Source organism: Miscanthus floridulus, chromosome 1 (assembly GCF_019320115.1).
Source record: "Miscanthus floridulus cultivar M001 chromosome 1, ASM1932011v1, whole genome shotgun sequence".
In the NCBI taxonomy this organism is placed as follows: Eukaryota; Viridiplantae; Streptophyta; class Magnoliopsida; order Poales; family Poaceae; genus Miscanthus; species Miscanthus floridulus.
In genome coordinates, this window is record NC_089580.1 from 27,740,715 (window position 1) to 27,758,869 (window position 18,155).

At 47.3% G+C, this 18,155-nt stretch overlaps 2 protein-coding genes and 1 long non-coding RNA gene across 4 annotated transcripts; 1 reads left to right on the forward strand and 2 right to left on the reverse strand.

Moving 5' to 3' along the window:
• Window positions 1-1,214: 1,214 nt before the first annotated feature.
• LOC136476707 (uncharacterized) lies at window positions 1,215-1,767 on the reverse strand. The gene is made up of 2 exons (XR_010763704.1): window positions 1,561-1,767; window positions 1,215-1,453 (listed from the first exon to the last, which is right to left on the reverse strand). It is a non-coding gene; the product is annotated as an uncharacterized lncRNA (long non-coding RNA).
• Window positions 1,768-3,301: 1,534 nt separating this feature from the next.
• Window positions 3,302-9,019, reverse strand: LOC136476712 (protein arginine N-methyltransferase 2-like). Its single transcript, XM_066474650.1, has 2 exons — window positions 8,286-9,019; window positions 3,302-3,756 (listed from the first exon to the last, which is right to left on the reverse strand). The coding sequence occupies exons 1-2, from the start codon at window positions 8,965-8,967 to the stop codon at window positions 3,443-3,445; spliced, it is 996 nt and encodes a 331-aa protein (XP_066330747.1). The 5' UTR covers window positions 8,968-9,019; the 3' UTR covers window positions 3,302-3,442.
• A 2,728-nt stretch (window positions 9,020-11,747) lies between these two features.
• LOC136476722 (pentatricopeptide repeat-containing protein At1g77360, mitochondrial-like) lies at window positions 11,748-14,280 on the forward strand. Of its 2 annotated transcripts, XM_066474662.1 has the most exons (3): window positions 11,748-13,229; window positions 13,395-13,943; window positions 14,043-14,280. In XM_066474662.1, the coding sequence occupies exon 1, from the start codon at window positions 11,748-11,750 to the stop codon at window positions 13,209-13,211; it is 1,464 nt and encodes a 487-aa protein (XP_066330759.1). In that variant the 3' UTR covers window positions 13,212-13,229; window positions 13,395-13,943; window positions 14,043-14,280. The 2 variants fall into 2 exon arrangements, with proteins under 2 accessions (XP_066330759.1, XP_066330763.1); XM_066474666.1 differs by lacking the exon at window positions 14,043-14,280 and having other exon boundaries at window positions 11,748-13,280; window positions 13,395-13,418.
• Window positions 14,281-18,155: the final 3,875 nt, after the last annotated feature.

The following is an 18,155-nucleotide window of genomic DNA, read 5'->3' on the forward strand; positions in this document are numbered from 1 at the left end:
CGGCTGGTTAATATTATGAGCTAGATGGGCAGTTCAACTCGTATTATTAGCGAGCTCGAGCTGGCTCGTTTAGCTCGCGAGCTACTTAAAAAAATAGGACATACATGTTTATAATGTTCATACCACAATAATTCCAGAATGTGACGTCCAACATTATGCAACCATGCATGATTAATACATATCAAGTTTATCAAAAGTATCAACCATGCGACATAGTTGGTCCATCAATGATCCATGCAGTTCCAGCATACTTACTGGTTGCTTGCCACTATAGACTTAGAAAAATCCACAAATTCAATGTCAGCATCATCTTCTCCTTGGAAAACAATTCATAAATCAACATTTAAGTAACACAACAATTATAAAATCAAAATTCATATAAAATAGTTGAAAATAAGAATTACATATCAATGGAATAGGTGTACACTTCTATGTCAGTATCATCATCTTCTGGATTCATGATCGTGGGCTGATAGGCTTCAGCTTGTGAGCAACTCGTGAGTTGACTCGTTAAAACAGCGAGCTAGACTTCTAGCTTAGCTCGTGAAAAAATTAAAACGAGACGAGCAAGCCGAATCGGACACGAGTCGAACGAGTTGGTGAGCCACGAGTATTTTATCCAGCCCTACATACAACGGTACACATGGCAGGTAGTAAAATTAAATAAGCAATTGAAACACAGGAGGAACAACAGCAAGTTAGGAGCTTCCGACGGTGTCGATTGCATAGCAAGGGCGCCGAATTCTCTGCAAGTAATATATATGTGTGAAGGAATACTGATAAAAGAGGAAGTGTTGGCGGTGTGTCATGGAAGAGCAGTGTTGGTTGTTTGGCTGGTAAATTATGAGCACGTACCCTTTTTTTTTTTTGCTCCGGGAGCTATCGCTCTGTTCGTTTGGGTTTGTTTGACTGATAAATCATGATTGAAAGTACTGTTGACTAATTTGGTGTGAGAGAAAAATACTATTCGTTGATTGAAAAAGTACGACTTATAAGCAACAAACCCAACCAAACAGGACGTATAACGGACGGACGTCTTTTGCGGCTTTCAGTGGCAATGAACGACCTGGGCGTAGCATATGTATTGCAAAGAAATAACAGAGATTGGTCAGTATGATGACATACGTGGTCTGTGCTGGCATAGCTTGACGAATTTTACTGACTATAGGAAGAATCATCCTACTGATTGTAAAAAAAAAATATTTGACAGGTCATAGAAGAAGCAGGCAGTAGTCTCGGCATGGTTTGCAAAAATGTGAAACTTGACATCAGAGACAGGAAAGCATTAGATATGATATACATAGAAGTAGGCAACATCACAGGGGAGTAAATATTAAATTCTAGAATCACCTAGCCGGTCGCCTGACCAGGCGTGTTTGTGAGACTGCCATTCTCGAATCCGAAGGTGACATAGAGGAAGCGTCACAACGTAGTTGTCCGCTGGTATGTCCGGCTATATCAGAAAGGGAAATTAATGAATGCCTCTGTGTATGCCTATGAAGGCAAACACTGAATCAGCAAAGCAAATGGAAGCAGCAGCGTTGAGAACGACAACATTACCTATATGTGGCTCATCAACATGAGCAGGCCCGCGCTTACGGCCTTTAACCATAACTGAAGGAACTACGCCACCGGCAGTGGGAGGGCGACGAACAGCACAGTAAGCAGACTGATAGAGTGTTTGAAATAGCAGGCTGTTCTCACAGCTAGTGGATGAAGAGACCTATTAAACTCTGCATGTTTCTTTGATGGAACAGTAAACATATTTCCGTTAATCATTTTCATCTCTGATATGGCCTCCAACAGCGCAGACCCTGTACATAGTGCATGCAAATGACATTTGCATATCAATACTAAGAGTACTATAGAAGGTAGCATCAAACTCTTTGAATGAAACCTGTACTGCCTAATTAGAACTGATGTAAAAAAAAAAAATTCAAACTCTGCATCCCTGTAAGCTCGCATCTCTTTGTTGATTAAAATTGGACTTCATCGAGGGTCAGCTTTAAGTCTGTATCTCTTTGTCTTAGTAATCCCTTGGTGTATGTTGTTCGCTGATGATGTAGTGTTAGTGGACGAAAGTCAGGCGGGAGTAAATAGAAAATTAGAGTTATGGTGGTAGATCCTTGAGTCTAAAGATTTTAGATTGAGCAGAACTAAAACCAAATACATGAGATGCGACTTTGACGGAGTTGTACAGGAAGAGGGAGACGTGAGTTTGGAAGATAAGTAGTGCCTAAGAAGGATACATTTCGGTATCTGGGATCGATGCTAGAGAGGGATAGAGATATTGATGCGGACGTTAGCCATAGAATCAAAGCAGGCTGGATAAGTGGCGATAAGCTTATGTCATTCTCTGTGACAACACAAAAGTTAAAAGGCAAGTTTTATAAAACGACGATTAGACCGACTATGTTGTATGGAGCAGAATATTGACCTACAAAGATTCGACATGTTCAACAATTAAGTGTTGCAGAATATATTCGATATGTTCAACGACTGAATGTTGCATAAATACGTATCTTCTGAGCACCTGCACGGCAGCGGAGAGCGAGAGCGGAGAACCCATGCCTCCTTCATGGGGACGTGCTAGTAATACACTAAGGCTGTGTTTAGTTTGCGAATTTTGAGAATTTGGCTACCGTAGCACTTTCGTTTTTATTTGGCAATTATTATTCAATCATGGACTAATTAGGCTCAAAACGTTCGTCTCGCAATTTCCAACTAAACTGTGCAATTAGTTTTTTTTCGTCTACATTTAATACTCTATGCACGTATCGCAAGATTCGATGTGATGACTACTATAATACTTTTTGAGAAAGTTTTTAGGAACTAAACAGGCACTAATACTACGCGTTGGTCAATTGTCGTCGATAAGGCCGCACACAGGAAACCGGGAGCGGAAGGGAGGACAAAGCTGCGTCCGTCCAGAACATGAAAAGGCATGGAAAACCAAGGCACAGAGGCTGTAACTATCTGAAAAATAAGATCAGTTCCACAACAACGACATGCACCGCAGAGTCTGCACGGCATCGACGAGACCGACCGTTCCAGCTTTGAAGGCTAGTCAGACACCCAGACCACCCTCCACTGACCCAGGCACTCAGGCAGTAACAGTGACCCAGTGGCGGCCACTCGATGCGAAAACCACGAGTCGGCAGTAGGTGAGTTGGAAGCCTATTCAGAACCACACGGTCCAGACAAGGGAAATGATTGCCAGGGAACCAAATTCCCACGAGGATTCTTTTTTATGGACCACGAACGCACGAATCAGTAGCATACAAAACGGCAAACCAACACATGCGGAAAGAAAGTTCGGCTCGTGAAAATGAAACGGTACTAATTTGTAACACAGCATGCCTGAACAAATGTAGCAGCTCAAAACAGACAACAAGCGTCAGACGCAAACTACAAATACCCCATTACTACTTTGACAGAATTTTCACTCTGATTCTGATTCTGACTGGCACGCAGGGAGGTAGTAGGTATCCAGTTGCCAGTATTTCTGCTTCACGCCCTTCCAAACTTCTTCCGCCAGGCAATCTTTGACCGGCAAAGGGATGAACTGCGTCGAATACCCCAGATTGGCTAGCTCTAACGCGACAAGCTGGCAGTACACGGCGTGGAAGAACGCATTGTCGCCGCAGAGGCCATTGAAGTATGAGTAGATGCCTCCGGGTTTCAGTAGCTTAGGAAGGTGTTGGTGGAACTCTCTCATGTCCTCGTAGTATTCCCCGTATGTGTCAAAAAATATGCCTGCACATGTAAGAAAACAATGGCATTAGAGAAGATTTCCGTACTATGGTTTTCATGGCTGTACTCGAGGAAAGTCAAGCTATTTTATGGTAGTATCCATTCTGAGCGTGAATTCATATTCATCTCTGACGGTAAATAGATGATAACTTTTGCTTGATTATAAAATCAAAAGGAAATGGTTATCGCATTGACAGTTAGTTAGTTACATATCAATTTCAGTTATCATAACAAATACTATAACATAGTTGGTTGCAGGTTCCTTTCTTCCTTCCCTTTGATATTTTCAAAGATAAAAACTAGGTAAATGGTCTATGTGCAGTTCAAAGTATCAGAGATGGCAAACTGCACATGGTTTGAAATATCCGAAACTAGATTCATAGAGGACATATGTGCTCATAATTCAACAACTTATCCACAGAGGATGGTGACTAGGGTTTGAAATCAATCAATTGTCATGCACTGGCCTACTTCTATTTGAACATATATTATTCATCACTCAAGTTATCTATGCTCATAAACGAAGTATAAAAAACATGATGTTGAAATATGCATCCACAGCGTTAGAATGAACTCAAGAAGATGCAAATCACTTATTTAGAACAGGTCTGCTACACTAAAACAAATAAATCACTGTATGACACTTGAAGAAAGGATTACAAACACAGTGAAGACAAAGGGTTTTGCTTATAAGGAATGCTTGGGTGTTGACGGGTTCTGTTGTTTGGTAGGGAGCAATGTTGGTCCAGGTGCTTGTGCTCTTAATATAAGAAGAGCAACAAGGAAAAAGGAGGAGAAAGAGACATGGAGAAAGCAAAGTAATATAAAGAGTAAAATGCACCACAAGTCGATTAACTTTTGGAGAGGTGTCATCTAGGTCCATCAACTTTCAAAGTGCATTTTCGGGTCCTTAAACTTTCTATGTTGTGCATTGCAGGTCCATAACCATTCAGTTGCTTGATAATTTTTCATTGAACCCCTTCACTTGAATAACTCTATCTCAAAATAGCCCTCACGAAGAACATCGGTGCTGGCAACCACGACGTCGCTCAGTGAGCGTGCGGGGCCAGCCACGTCACCGCGCCAGGTCAAGAACGCCATAGCGCCGCAGGCAAGCAGGATGGCGGTCGTGCGGGGCCAACCACGCCACCGCCGTTTGAGCGGGACGAGCGGGTGGCCACGTCGCCGCTGGGCGGGCGGGCAACCACACGGGGCCCACCACGCCACCGATGGGCCACCACCCTGTCCTTTGAGTCACGGATCCTCTCACAGAGGAGTACGCACGTGGATGCCCCGAGGAGTGTCTCCATGTTCCGCTTGGCGCTCTCCGTCACGTCGTCGTGCAGCGCTGCCTCGAGCGCATTCTGCATAGCCTCGGCCTCGTGCACCTCTGCTTCGCGTTCTCCAGCGCGTTCTGCATCCACGACGTCACCCGATCATGAGCGTCCGAATCCTTGTGCGGCTGTGCCACTGCCTCCGCCTGCATCGTCTCGGCCTGGCACCTCTGTTTTGCGTTGATGAGCCGCATGAAGTAGATAGGGTAGACAACACGTACCGCTACGCTGATATGAACATTCGGGATAGACGGTGCCAACGAGCGTGGCCACCTGCGCCACACAAGGTGCACCATCCGCATCGACAAAGTCGGCGTGGCCCCTGCCAGGTCGAGGTCCCCCGTCCCCATGTATGCCACTCTGCCTAAGAAGCTGCTGCACTGCTGCAGTAATGTGGATCGGAAAAGCAGTCAGCTTGTTGGTTCTAGCGACGTACTCCTACTAGGAAGCAATTAGCAATTAGCTTCAGGGCTGCATACATACGGTGTCATTGTCGCTGGCCACCCACTGGCACTGTTAGTCTTGGAACGGCGGTGAACGCCGACTGCGACGACAGGACGCCGGGGACGAAGGAGTCAAGCTCACGAACTCACACAAACACAACGCGAACTCGTGTAACACTTGGGTGTTTTGGTGCTGCGATGAAGCGGCAGCTTTTCTGTTCTTCTATTCTTCCTTTTATTGGGAATTACAGGAAAGTCATGCCTGGCCAGTGGCGGCGTGGCTGTCCGGCTGAGCAGCCCGACCACCCAGGCTCCGGCTCGCCTAGCTGTGGTGTAGCAGGCCCGTCCTAGTGGCGCGCGTGGCTGCCCAGTGCGAACGACTGCCCGGCCGCTAGCACGGCAGTGCCGTGGCTGGCACACGCAGCTGGCTGCCCACTTGCCTGGCGGCAGCATGGCACAGGCGCCTGCCCGATCCCATGGCGTTGTTGGCCTGGCGCGGCGGTGTGGCTGGCCTGTGCGACCGCCTGCACGCTCGCTGAGCAACGGCATGGCTCCCAGCGCCGATGCCTGCTCATGTTCTCCATAAGGCTATTTTGGGATAGAGTTATTGAAGTGAAGGGGTTCAATGAAAAATTACCAAGCAACTGAACGGTTATGGACCTGCAATGCACAACATAGAAAGTTTAGGGACCAAAAAATGCACTTTGAAAGTTGATGGACCCAGATGACACCCCTCCAAAAGTTAATGGACTTGTGGTGCATTTTACTCTAATATAAATAGACAGGTTTCCAGGTTCTGTTTTCACAGTTTCCCATTGCATGTTGACTAAAATGTACACACATCACATTTGTTTATAAGTATTGCAGTGTCTTCTAAGTTCCTATGTTTTCTCAACTACCAATTGCAGTGTTTTTGTATTCTTTTTCGAATTTATGCATTCTAAACAGGCCTTATGGCCTAAACACTAACCAACTGTTCTTATTTGGACTAGCACAACCACCACCACGACCACCGTGCCCAAAAAAATGGTTACTTCAATGGATGAAGAAAGATGCCCAAAAAATAAGAGTAAGATTACTAAAATAAACAAAGGTTCACCTTTTAAATAAGTTTCATCAAAAGAAAACAGTAGCTCTGTGCATACTGTCGCAAATTACCCCACCTGAGTGAAGCTAAACAAGGTTTCCAAGTGCCACACAGAGCCATGAAACGGCTGTTTGCAACATAATACTCATGTGGTAAGCACTTCTATAGACGCCTTCCAATGTAAACATGTATTCAGAAACTATCTAGACGCACACTTTTCCTGACAAAAGGTCCAAAATTACCTACTCCGAAAACTTTTAGAAGCACTAGCTTGAAAACTTTGAATATACTCCCTCCAGTCAATAATAGCTGATGTTTGTGAGATTCTGGAAAAGTGCACCAATACTTGACAGTGGATAAAATTTGGCCTAATTAAACGTATCATATCCATTCATGCCCTGCATCCCTATGAGCTCCATGTCCCGTCCTGTGACAGCCACCATCTCCACGGCTGACAGCGGCAGTCCCTTTCCTCCGAACATGCTCCTCTCAGTATCCTCAGGTACAGCTCGGAATGAGCAGTAGTTGGCTAGCGCAACATCTGGGGTTCACACAAAGATTGCCTGGATGAGGCCGCTTGTGGAGACAGCTGAATATTGTCACCCAGAATGTCCTGCTTCCATCTCAGGTACAAGCTTACTGGTGAAAGTCCTTATCTTGAGCATCCCACTCTCCACTCATTCATCTTTCCTCCTTTCCTTTCAGATCTGAGGTCCAGCCGTGATGGAGGTCCGAGCTTCTGTGAGGGCATCGATGGAGGCCAAGGAGTTCTTAACGGTGGTGAAGCATGCTGTACTCTGATGGACTAGGTGAGGAACATGAGAGTCATCCAGACAGGATCCATGGTCTCCGCAATTCACTCTCTCAAATCAATGTTAGATGGCCATCCCTTTGGCTGAGCACAACAGCATCAGCGGATGAGGTGAACACTGGGAACCAGTGACATTAGTGGATGCGGTCACTGGGCAGTGGGCACCAGTACTGGTGGAGTCATGCCGGTGGATGGCGGGAACAGCGATGTGAGAAGTCACATTCAACGGGGAAGAACAGGGAGAGTAATTGAGGAATGGTCAGACGGGGAAGCACCAGAACCAACTGGAAAACTAAAGTATCATCTTTGATACTAATAAGCATCAGCATAAGCTTCTTTATCATTCATTGAAAACAATGAATCTTAACATCACCAAATCCTATGTCATTCTACAGAACATTACTCCAGAAAGGCCACAGACACAGAGAAAACTATTGTTAGATACTACCAACTTCTTCATGCTCCTGAATTCCTGCTAGAGCCTATGGAAATTTCACCTGAGACATACTCCAGAAATTTCCTATCTTCAGCCAACTTCTCCATACTCTTGAATCCCTACTAGGCATACCATGGATAATGCAACCTATGAAATTTCACTTGAGAGATACTCCCAAAAAATTTCTATCCTTCAGCTTTTGCACAACTTCTCCATACTCCAGAATACCTACTAGGGCATGGCGGCATGCAAGGATAATGCAAACCTACGGAAATTTCACCTAAGACACCTAGAACTAGGACATTCAGCAACAGAAAACTTACCCCCAGTCCCCAGACAAGAAAGCATTTAGCATTGCAACATCGATGACCAAACATGACAACACTGAAATGAATAAGCAAAGGCAAAAGATATGTTATACCGTCATAAGATCCGAGCTGCGGCATCACGTCCTGCCATCGGCCGAACACGATTCTGACGTTCTTCTTCTCGCCCCACCCGAGCTTGAGCATCCGCTCGTACACCTCTGGGTGGGCCTCGACGATGGTGTGCTCCTCGGGCTCGTACCTCTGTATCGCCTCGTCCACCAGCCCCATCCCGAACCCCACGTTGAGCACCTTGCCACCGCCTTGGCACACCGCCTGCGCGTGCGCCTCCATCAGCGGCCGCTCCCACGCCATCATCACTGCCTTGCTCTCCGCGTCCATCACCCTCTCCTCGCTAAACGAGACCCTGGATTCGAGGTAGCTCTCGGCCGGGGCACCGTCCGAGGCGTTCGCGGGGACCGCTTGCCGCCGCGCGACGGTGCCAAGGACGAGCTCGGAGCGGAGGGCGTGGTCGAGGAGGATGTCGTAGGTGTCGGGGTCCGAGGCTAGGTCCCCTGCTGAGAGGCCCGAGGGGGAGAGCGCGTTCCAGGGCGCACCGCGGTCGAGGAGGAGGCGCGCAACGCCGGCGTGCCCCCCCGCGGCCGCGTGCATGAGCGGGGTCAAGCCGTCGGCATCGAAGTGGGTCGCGTCAGCTCCTGAGGCAAGGAGTTTAGCGACTTCCTCCTCTTCACCGGACTTCGCCGCCGCGCAGAGCAGCTCCTCCGGCGCCGCCGCCATTTTTTGGGTCGAGCAGTGGTCAGTGGAGGCTCCCCTTTTCTCGCTTTCTGAGGTTTTAGCTCACCAGCATTGGGCCTTATGACTTCTCATTAAACCAATGTCGGCCCAATCAGTTCACCAGGTTTAAAGCCCATATGCCTCTCTGCCTTGACTTCGAGGTCACTCCACGAAACGGACTGGATCGCACTCGCCCAGTCGCACCTGTTCCTCTCTTCGATTTGGCGGTAGCTTCGTAGCGCCGCTCAGTCGCCGCCGATCACCTTCGCCTCGCCTGTGGGGAAAATTGGTTCTATAGCATTGAAAGAATCGTGTTTTCGAAAAATACCATTGAAAGATCTGGAACACGTGAAATACCACCAAAAGAGTCTTCCGTCACCGAAAACTAGCATTCTGTCACGATTCAGAGATAACACCGTGAATCCACCGTCCTCGCCTTCTTCTTCCCATCTGCTCATCTCACCTTCTTCCCATCCGATGAGAACCAGCGGACAATCCTTTCTGCGTCAGCTTCGGCTTAGATGGAGTCCATGCGCGCTGAGGGACCAGATGATGCGCGCGGGCAGACGGGTCACGGGTGACGAGCGGCTCGCCCGGCCAAGGCAAGGCCGGCACTGCACGGATGGGTGACGAACAGCTCATGCGGCGCGGCTCCTGCTCCACCTCGTAGCCGATAGCTCCAGCCCGTGCGAGGGCGAGCAGCTCGCGTACGGTAGCGAGGGCGGCGGGTCACGGTTGTGAGCACGGGTGCGCGGGCACAGAAAACGGCGAGACGGGTCTTCAGCTGGGCGGCTCCGCTGGCCCGCATGGAACCACCGGCGGCCAGGCGGGCGGACGAACGGGCACACATCGCGGCGAGGTAGGGCATCAAGTTCAAGACGTAGGCGGTGCGCGGCGATGTCGGGCCGCAGCTGCACACCCTGGCACACCACGGCGACGTCGTCGCGTTCCACTTCCACCTGCTGCTTGAAGAACATCAACTTCACCTCGACGCCATCGAAGTGCTGCAGCGTCTCGGCATTTGCCATCGAGCTCCAGGCCTCCAGCACCAACTGGTGCAAGACTTCGGCATCGGCATAGCCGCGCACCTCGGCGCCAGCACCAACCAGCGTCGTCCTCGCGTGGGGACCTCTCTATCGCGTCGTTGTCACTCGTCACCACAGGCCGGTGGCCACACACGGGAAGCTTCGCCGTCGTCATCACCGAGCACTCTGACACCGACATCATGGCTCCTCTCCCTCTACGTTAACCCAGGTTGGGTTGAGATCATTTTGTTTTGTTCTGGCTCCTCTCCCTCTACGGTGGGAAAAAAGGGAGCTGCAGGACTGCGACCTGTGTGCGCTCTGCCACAAAGCTCCGGAGACGATGAACCACCTATTAACTGCTTGCGTCTACACGAGGGAGGTTTGGGCTAGATTACGTGCTGCCATCTCCCTGCTGCAGCCTGTTCTGGCTGAGCCAACAGCCGTTGATCAATGGTTTGGCGAGAGGAAGCTCATCCCGAAGGACCTTCACAGGGGCTTCGATGCACTGTTTCTGTTGGTCTCCTAGCTAATTTGGAAAGAGCGCAATAGCCGTATTTTCGAGAGGTCCGCCACTATGCCGGCATGGTTGCTGCCGAAGATCCGAGAAGAGTTGCGATGCTTGGGTGACAGCGGGTTTCAGTAGAATCGCCCCCCCTGATCGCAACCTGGTCGTAAAGCGGTGTCATGTAATAGCTCCGTAGTGTTTCTACTGCCTTTTCGTCTTTTTGCTATTTCGACCTTGTTGTGTTGTTGCAAGCCGTGGCTTGCATTCTGTATTCGTCTGCTACCCTCTTAATGAAAACGGGCTCAGTTGAGCGCGGTCACGAAAAAAAAACATAGCACGCTGAAGATCGACATGAGCGAGCTCTTGTCGTCGCCGTCGCCGTGGCTGGCATCGAGAATGAAGGCACCGAGGTAGTCATACAAGCACTTCCTATCTCCAGGCCGTTCCCATGGGGACTCTAGCACCCTGTACTGCCTGGTCCAGGGATCGCACATGACGGCGTGCAAATCGTCACGGACAAAGGCGAGGAGGCCACCACGGCTGTCAGTGAGCACTGGGGATCTGTGCATGTGCTCAACGTCGATGAGGAAGTCAAGGGAGAGGCGCTGGTAGAGGCGTACTGTTGGCCGCGCTGGGAAAGGGACGAACTCGGTGACGGTAGAACACAAGCCTGGCTTCGTGGTGTTCACGGAGTAGTCAGTAGTGGCCTAGAAGATGGTTCGCTGGTGGAGGGAGCGGACGCGCTGGAGGAAGCCGTCGCCGGCGATCACGTGGCGCCAGAGCTTGCACGTGGCCGCGGCGCGGAAGAGGTAGATGGGCGTGCGGACACGCAGGAGGACCAGCTTCAGGACTTTATCGGGGAGGTCGTGGATGCTGGTCCGCATGAGCTGTTCGTCACCCATCCGTGCAGTGCCGGCCTTGCCTTGGCCGGGCGAGCCGCTCGTCACCCGTGACCCGTCTGCCCGCGCGCATCATCTGGTCCCTCAGCGCGCATGGACTCCATCTAAGCCGAAGTTGACGCAGAAAGGATTGTCCGCTGGTTCTCATCGGATGGGAAGAAGGTGAGATGAGCAGATGGGAAGAAGAAGGCGAGGACGGTGGATTCACGGTGTTATCTCTGAATCGTGACAGAATGCTAGTTTTCGGTGACGGAAGACTCTTTTGGTGGTATTTCACGTGTTCCAGATCTTTCAATGGTATTTTTCGAAAACACGATTCTTTCAATGCTATAGAACCAATTTTCCCGAAGAGAAATGGGTGACTTTCACCACACTTGGTTGAAGGCACGCGAAGTGTTTGTAAGAATGCTTAGCAGTGAAGGCGGGGCCAGCGTGGGCTGTGATACCCTGCTGGACGCCTCGGACCTCGCCAAGCGCCTCTGCAAGCTCATCATCTCCTGCCGGAAGGCCTGGGCCCTCGAGCACAAGCTCGACCACAGCGGCATCCGCGTCACGCCCGAGGTCGCGAAGCGCGTCCTTGAGCGCCTCGACAAAGCCGGCATGCTCGCGTACCGCTTCTTCGAGTGGACGCGCAGGCAGAAGCGCGGCGGGTGTGCCCATACCGTGCGTTCCTACCACACGGTGGTCGCGTCCCTAGCCAAGATCAGGCAGTACCAACTCATGTGGGACGTCGTGGCCGTCATGCGCAAGGAGGGTGCGGCCAATGTTGAAACGTTCGGCATCATCATGCACAAATATGCCCGGGCGCAGAAGTTTGATGAGGCAGTGTACACGTTCAACATCATGGAGAGGTATGGTGTTGCCCACAACCTCGCTGCCTTCAACAGCTTGCTTGGTGCACTGTGCAAGTCGAAGAACGTGCGCAAGGCGCAGGAGATCTTTGACAAGATGAATAATCGGTTCAGTCCTGATGCCAAGACCTATAGCATCTTGCTTGAGGGTTGGGGGAGAGCACCCAACCTCCCAAAGATGCGGGAGGTTTACAGCGATATGCTTGCCGCTGGTTGCCAACCTGACATTGTCACATATGGTATCATCGTCGATGCACTCTGCAAGACAGGCCGAGTCGAAGAGGCTGTCTGTGTCATGCAGGACATGAGCTCCAGGGGATGCCAACCGACAACCTTCATATACAGCGTCTTAGTGCATACTTATGGAGTTGATATGAGGATTGAGGATGCTGTTGCAACATTTTTGGATATGGAGAAGGATGGGATTGTGCCTGATGTTGTTGTGTACAATGCGCTCGTCACTGCCTTCTGCAAAGTGAAAAAGTTTGACAATGCCTTCAGAGTCATGGATGACATGGAAGGCCATGGAATCTCCCCCAATTCAAGGACCTGGAACATCATCCTAAATACTTTGATTAGCCTTGGAAAGGATGATGAGGCATATAGGGTCTTCCGCAGCATGATTAAGCGCTGCAAACCAGACTCTGATACTTACACCATGATGATAAAGATGTTCTGTGAGAATGATAAGATAGAGATGGCACTGAAGGTATGGAAGTATATGCGGTTGAAGCAGTTCTTGCCGAGCATGCACACATTCTCCGTGCTGATCAATGGTCTCTGTGACAAGGGTGAGGTTAGCCAAGCTTGTGTCCTGCTTGAAGATATGATAGAGAAGGGCATTAGACCTCCTGGTTCAACTTTTGGCAAACTGAGGCAGCTACTTTTGAAAGAAGGAAGGAAGGATGTGCTTGACTTTCTTGTCGAGAAAATGAAGATCCTCATTCAAGAACCTTTGTTTGATTGACCCTTCACTTCTCCATTGGTATGAATGCTTACTCCTGTCATCTATTTGGATACACGTGGTTAATATGGGGTAGATGCTCCAAATGCCTTCTCTTGTTTCTTCATTCTTAATTTGCAGTGCTATTTATGAATTATATCTGAGTTTCTGTTGCTGATACTCTCCATGGTTCATGTGCCACTCCAGCTGCTGAGCATATGCAGTTATCATTTAGGCTTTATGAATAGATGCTCCCAGTTGAAGGATCAATGGATGCCCAACCAAGCCATGGCTGTGTTATTAACGTCTCACTCAATCATTACTACTATCAATTATCAAACATCTCATGGCCAAAATGCTGAACTGCTGATATATTTGCTCACCGGAAACTTTTGTGTTGTAAGACTCAGACTTGAGTCCTCCAAAAGCAATGAACTACATGTGGTCAATGGATCAAGAGGAGCTGTTCAGCGCAAGAATCCTACAAGGACTGGTGTCAGTCACAAGTGTCCATGTTCTGAACTCGAGAACTTTGTGCCGAACTGCCAATTTGTTCAGGCACAAGTCACTGCTATATAGAAATTGGTACTGGTCTGAGCATTTGATCTATGAAAAGGGGCACCACATTTCTTGAGGATTTAAAACGATGGCTGGAATTGCTCTTACCTGCAGTACAACTAGCTCCATGCTTTCCTCCCGAAAGGATAAGTTGTGACGTTCAAGAAGAATACCAAGGAAATTACTGAGCTCAAGAAGGTAACATAAACGACTTGCTAATATTTTTCCCCTGCTGAACTGTATTTTTCCTGTTACATGTGACAGACTATCTTTTTTTCTTCTCTTTTGTCAAACCAGTTGGCATTGCCCTGTGCCCCTGTGTGAAGCTACATAACAGGCATGAAAAGGTGAATAACGCTTTGGTGTCGTACAAGTAGCCAAGTAGTTGATCTTAGACTCTTAGCATTAGCTGTGCAGCTACCGAGTGGCCTTGTATCTCTGTACTTATGTTATAGAATTTGACAGCTCTTTCGGTCCAGTAGGGTTGTACATCATATAGCTATATTAAATTCAGAGGATGTGAAGATGCTATTTCAATTCACAGGATTGGAGAATCACCTTTTCGCAAATTGTGTGCAGTCCATCTATTTCAGTTCTGACAATGAGTAACTCTATGATATTGTGGTCATTAAACAGAATTAATGTTACAATCCTCTTCTCAGAAAGTACCTCGGCTACAGTAGCACTCACTACAAGACAAAATAGTGGTAAAAAACAGGGAAGGCAGTCAGCACAAAAGACTATAATACCATAAATAGTTGCAGATACAAAAGAAAACTGGAAATTAGTGGAAATAATCCAGTTATTTCAGATTAACTGGTAGGAGATCAGATGGTGGGAAGTGTGGGTGTACACTCCCAGAACCTAAGTTGAAGTCCTCTTCAACTCAAATTTGGGTGCCTCTTTCCTCTTTTTTACAATGAGGTGTCTTTTTTCACAATAACTGGGTGCAGAAAGTAAGGAAAGCAGGAGTCACTCGTGTAATCAGTAAGATAGCTAGGATGCTCCTAAATGTATTTTTTTTGCATTCCTTCTTTGTTGCTGTGTATATGTTTAAATTTAACAAAAATGCACGGCTAAATAAGGAAACTGGGGAAAAAGCAATCGAACATATGTATGATAACTAGGATGCTCCTAAATGTAATTTTCTTTGCACTCCGTATTTGTTGCATCTGAATATGCATTTCTATGTATATGTCTTAAATTTAACGAAATGCACTGCTAAATAAGAAACTGCAAAAAAAAAGCAATCGGACATAAAAAGTTGTGTTTAATAAGTATTAACTTGCAAGAGTGCATAGCATGCTCCTGCATTTCCCAGGAATTAGAAATGATTCAATGTGTGCTCTTAACGCTCAGATATTTAAATCATTTGTAACAAAAGATGATGTTGATGAACATTAGAAAACATAAGCCCAGAAGTAAGGAAACCGTCCACTGTGTATTGTCATGCTTAAATCCACAACCAGTTCAAGCTCCAACCAACATTCTATGCCTGAAACTTTCTTTTTAGTTAAGAGTGTGATGAGCTTACCTCCAATAGTAGCACCAACCATGGCTATTGCGAACAGCAAAGGCATGTTAGGGAGAGAGTATTCTTGCTCACATGGTTCTGCTATACAACTGGGTGGTAGAACATATATGATACAACTACTGAGAAGACATGCTTTGCTAAAGGAGGAAAATACAACTTCCTGCATATCATTATAGCTAGGTTTCCGTAACAAAGTTTTCTAGGAATTAAATTTAAGCTGTGTTCAATAAGACAGTATTAGGTTAGTTTAAATTGTTAGGAAAAGTTAAGTCTCCTTAAGCCTTATTTCAAATCAAAGGGCTGTGTTATCAGATGATACATGCTAAAATAGAGCAAGGGACTCACCATCATACCTGAAGATCAGATACGGACTTCATGAGATCATGTCCATATACACTAGCTGCATGGATGCCATCATCATTCCTAGAATCGGTGTGAATTGTGATCAGTCAGTGATGGGGCACGCCGAGCCGCAGAACACTTACTAGTTACTAGGACAGGACAGACTTGCAGTGCTGCAACTAGTAAAGGGAGAAGAAATGATTGTTCTGCATGTCAAAAGTGAATTAGTTACCTAAGGTAAAATTTTGCATCACATTGTGTAAGTATTGCAATGACTTTGTCAGAAAGATGAATTATAAATTTGGTTAATCATGATCAGTAGTGACATCACATTCTAGGAAAAAAACACAAAAATGAGCAGTAACTTACACATTCTTAATACTATCAAATACTTCATTAAATTGACCAACATAATTGTGGTGTTAATTTTTTTTTTGTTGCGAACAAATTGTGGTGTTAACTAAACAGGTGTCAAGATAAATTCATCCAATAGAATCCATATTAACTTAACAATGTGATCCTATGGAAATAATACATGCATTGCAAGAAAATGACAACAAAAAGGTGAAATTTTTCTTTCCCAGTTTTCAGGCAGAACCACAAAGCAAGGATGAAACATTAAAGATCAAATGGCAACACTCTTCTAGCAAGCAAAGACTTTACAAACTTAAAGTGGGTGTTTTTGTTACAAAAGCACTCACTCTAAGCGCAGAGATACATGCTGCCACGTTCAAAGAAACGGAGACATGTGGACCTGATAGAAGCAAGTTTTAGAATGGAGGCTACTCAAAGGTCAAAGCTGTATTTCCCTTTTAAGGGAGTGCATAAGCACACCGCCCCCCCCCCCCCCCCCCCCCCCCCTCCCCCCCAAACCCAACACACACACAAACACTAAAAGCCAGGCTAATAGTAGAGCGGGCTGCCGGGTGTAAAAATCTTTACAGCTTACCTCTCGGTCCACTCATATAATAGTTACTTTTCACTATTAATTCTAGCTCCACTCATTTCTCTCACAGAGTTTTTCGGTTCCTGTGTCTAAGTCGGCTACTCCTCTCTACTCCATCTCAACATTCAGTCTGCTTATAGGTTATTATTATACTTATTCTAACAAAAGCACCTAGCTAAGCATTAGCACAGTTATTACCGAAGTCAAGCAACACCTCTTAGGATAATACTGCCCTCCTCTCTGACATCACAAGAAAAAGGGAAAAAAGGCTGCTGCACTAGTTAATCGTCAACGTGTTTAACAACAAGCCCTCTATAACAGTAAATTACCACCACTGACAAAAGGTTATGGAGGAAAGGAACTGGATGCCAAAAGTCACTTAAAACCTGAACTGTCCGGGGCTAAGATATTACATCCTAATCTAAGCCCTGGACAATTCATGTTTCGGCAATGCTAGCGCCTGAACGTCCGGACGGACGGACGCGCGCTGCACTCAGTTTCGCGCACTCCGCGCGGGGCCCGCACGCCCGAGCGACAAGAGGGGAAGGACTCGCCCGTGACGTTGTATGGATGCCCTGCCAGCGCCGAGAGGAGGACACACCGAGACGATGCAACAGAAGGCTAGGAGGAGAGATGCAGCACCCGATTTGCTTTTGAAACATGCAAATACAACAGTTGCAACATACGTCTGAAGGCATATGAAACACTTGAAATATGCTTGTGAAACACTTGAAAAAAAAACACCTAAAAACACTTGAAAACCATTGCAACCATACACAACATCCAGATAAAACACATGCAATGTATGTGTGAAATATATGGAACACCCAGATAAACACACTTGCAACGTGCGTTCAGAAAACACAGATGGAACATTGGTAACAAACCTTTACAATATACGTGTACAACAATGTAACATATGCAACATCATGATCTACTTTTACAACATCCATTTGAAACACTTGCAACATACTTCTGAAACATTCGAAATATACGCTTGCAACATATGCTTTCAGGATCTCGGCTGTGCGGTCGCAGTGGAGGAGGATGGCGGGCGAGCGATTGTGCGGGCCCCGGCGATAGGGCGCACGCAGTGCCCACGGTGGAGGCAACAACAGTCGGGTTATGCGGCCTCGCGCGGCGGTGCAGGTACAACGGCATTGGAGAGGAAAGCTGACGGGAAGCGCAGTAGAGAGGGAGGCGTGCAGGAGCCACGGCTGAGCTAGTCGCGGAGCAGATACGTGAATATTTTTTTTAATCACGGTGTCCAAAGGGGAGCGGATAGGAACAGCAGCTTCTACACGTCGAGTACACCAACCGGGAAGTCCAGCGGGGATGGACATCTGACTTCCAGCATTACCGTTCATGTTTACGTCTTTTCTCCAGCGGAAGCGTAAACAAAGTGAGCACGAAAAATTGCGGCTGAAGCCACTGTTCTTCAGATCAGGGATCAGTGCAGGTCAATTTCACCCTTTTCTCCATGATTCTAGGCCAGAAGATTAATAAAAATAAATAAATTTGGAAACTAAACCTGGCAACCTGCTGACAATTATAGTAGAATACATCAAACGTTCCCAGTTGGAAAAAT

What these genes read in the sequence shown, in the direction of transcription:
- LOC136476722 (XM_066474662.1), top strand. Translation starts at nt 11,748, where the DNA reads ATGGGTGACTTTCACCACACTTGGTTGAAGGCACGCGAAGTGTTTGTA.
- LOC136476712 (XM_066474650.1), bottom strand. Translation starts at nt 8,967, where the DNA reads ATGGCGGCGGCGCCGGAGGAGCTGCTCTGCGCGGCGGCGAAGTCCGGT. An exon ending in GCAGCTCGGATCTTATGACG is followed by an intron (nt 3,757 to 8,285) that starts GTATAACATATC and finishes TTACATGTGCAG; the next exon opens with GCATATTTTTTGACACATAC.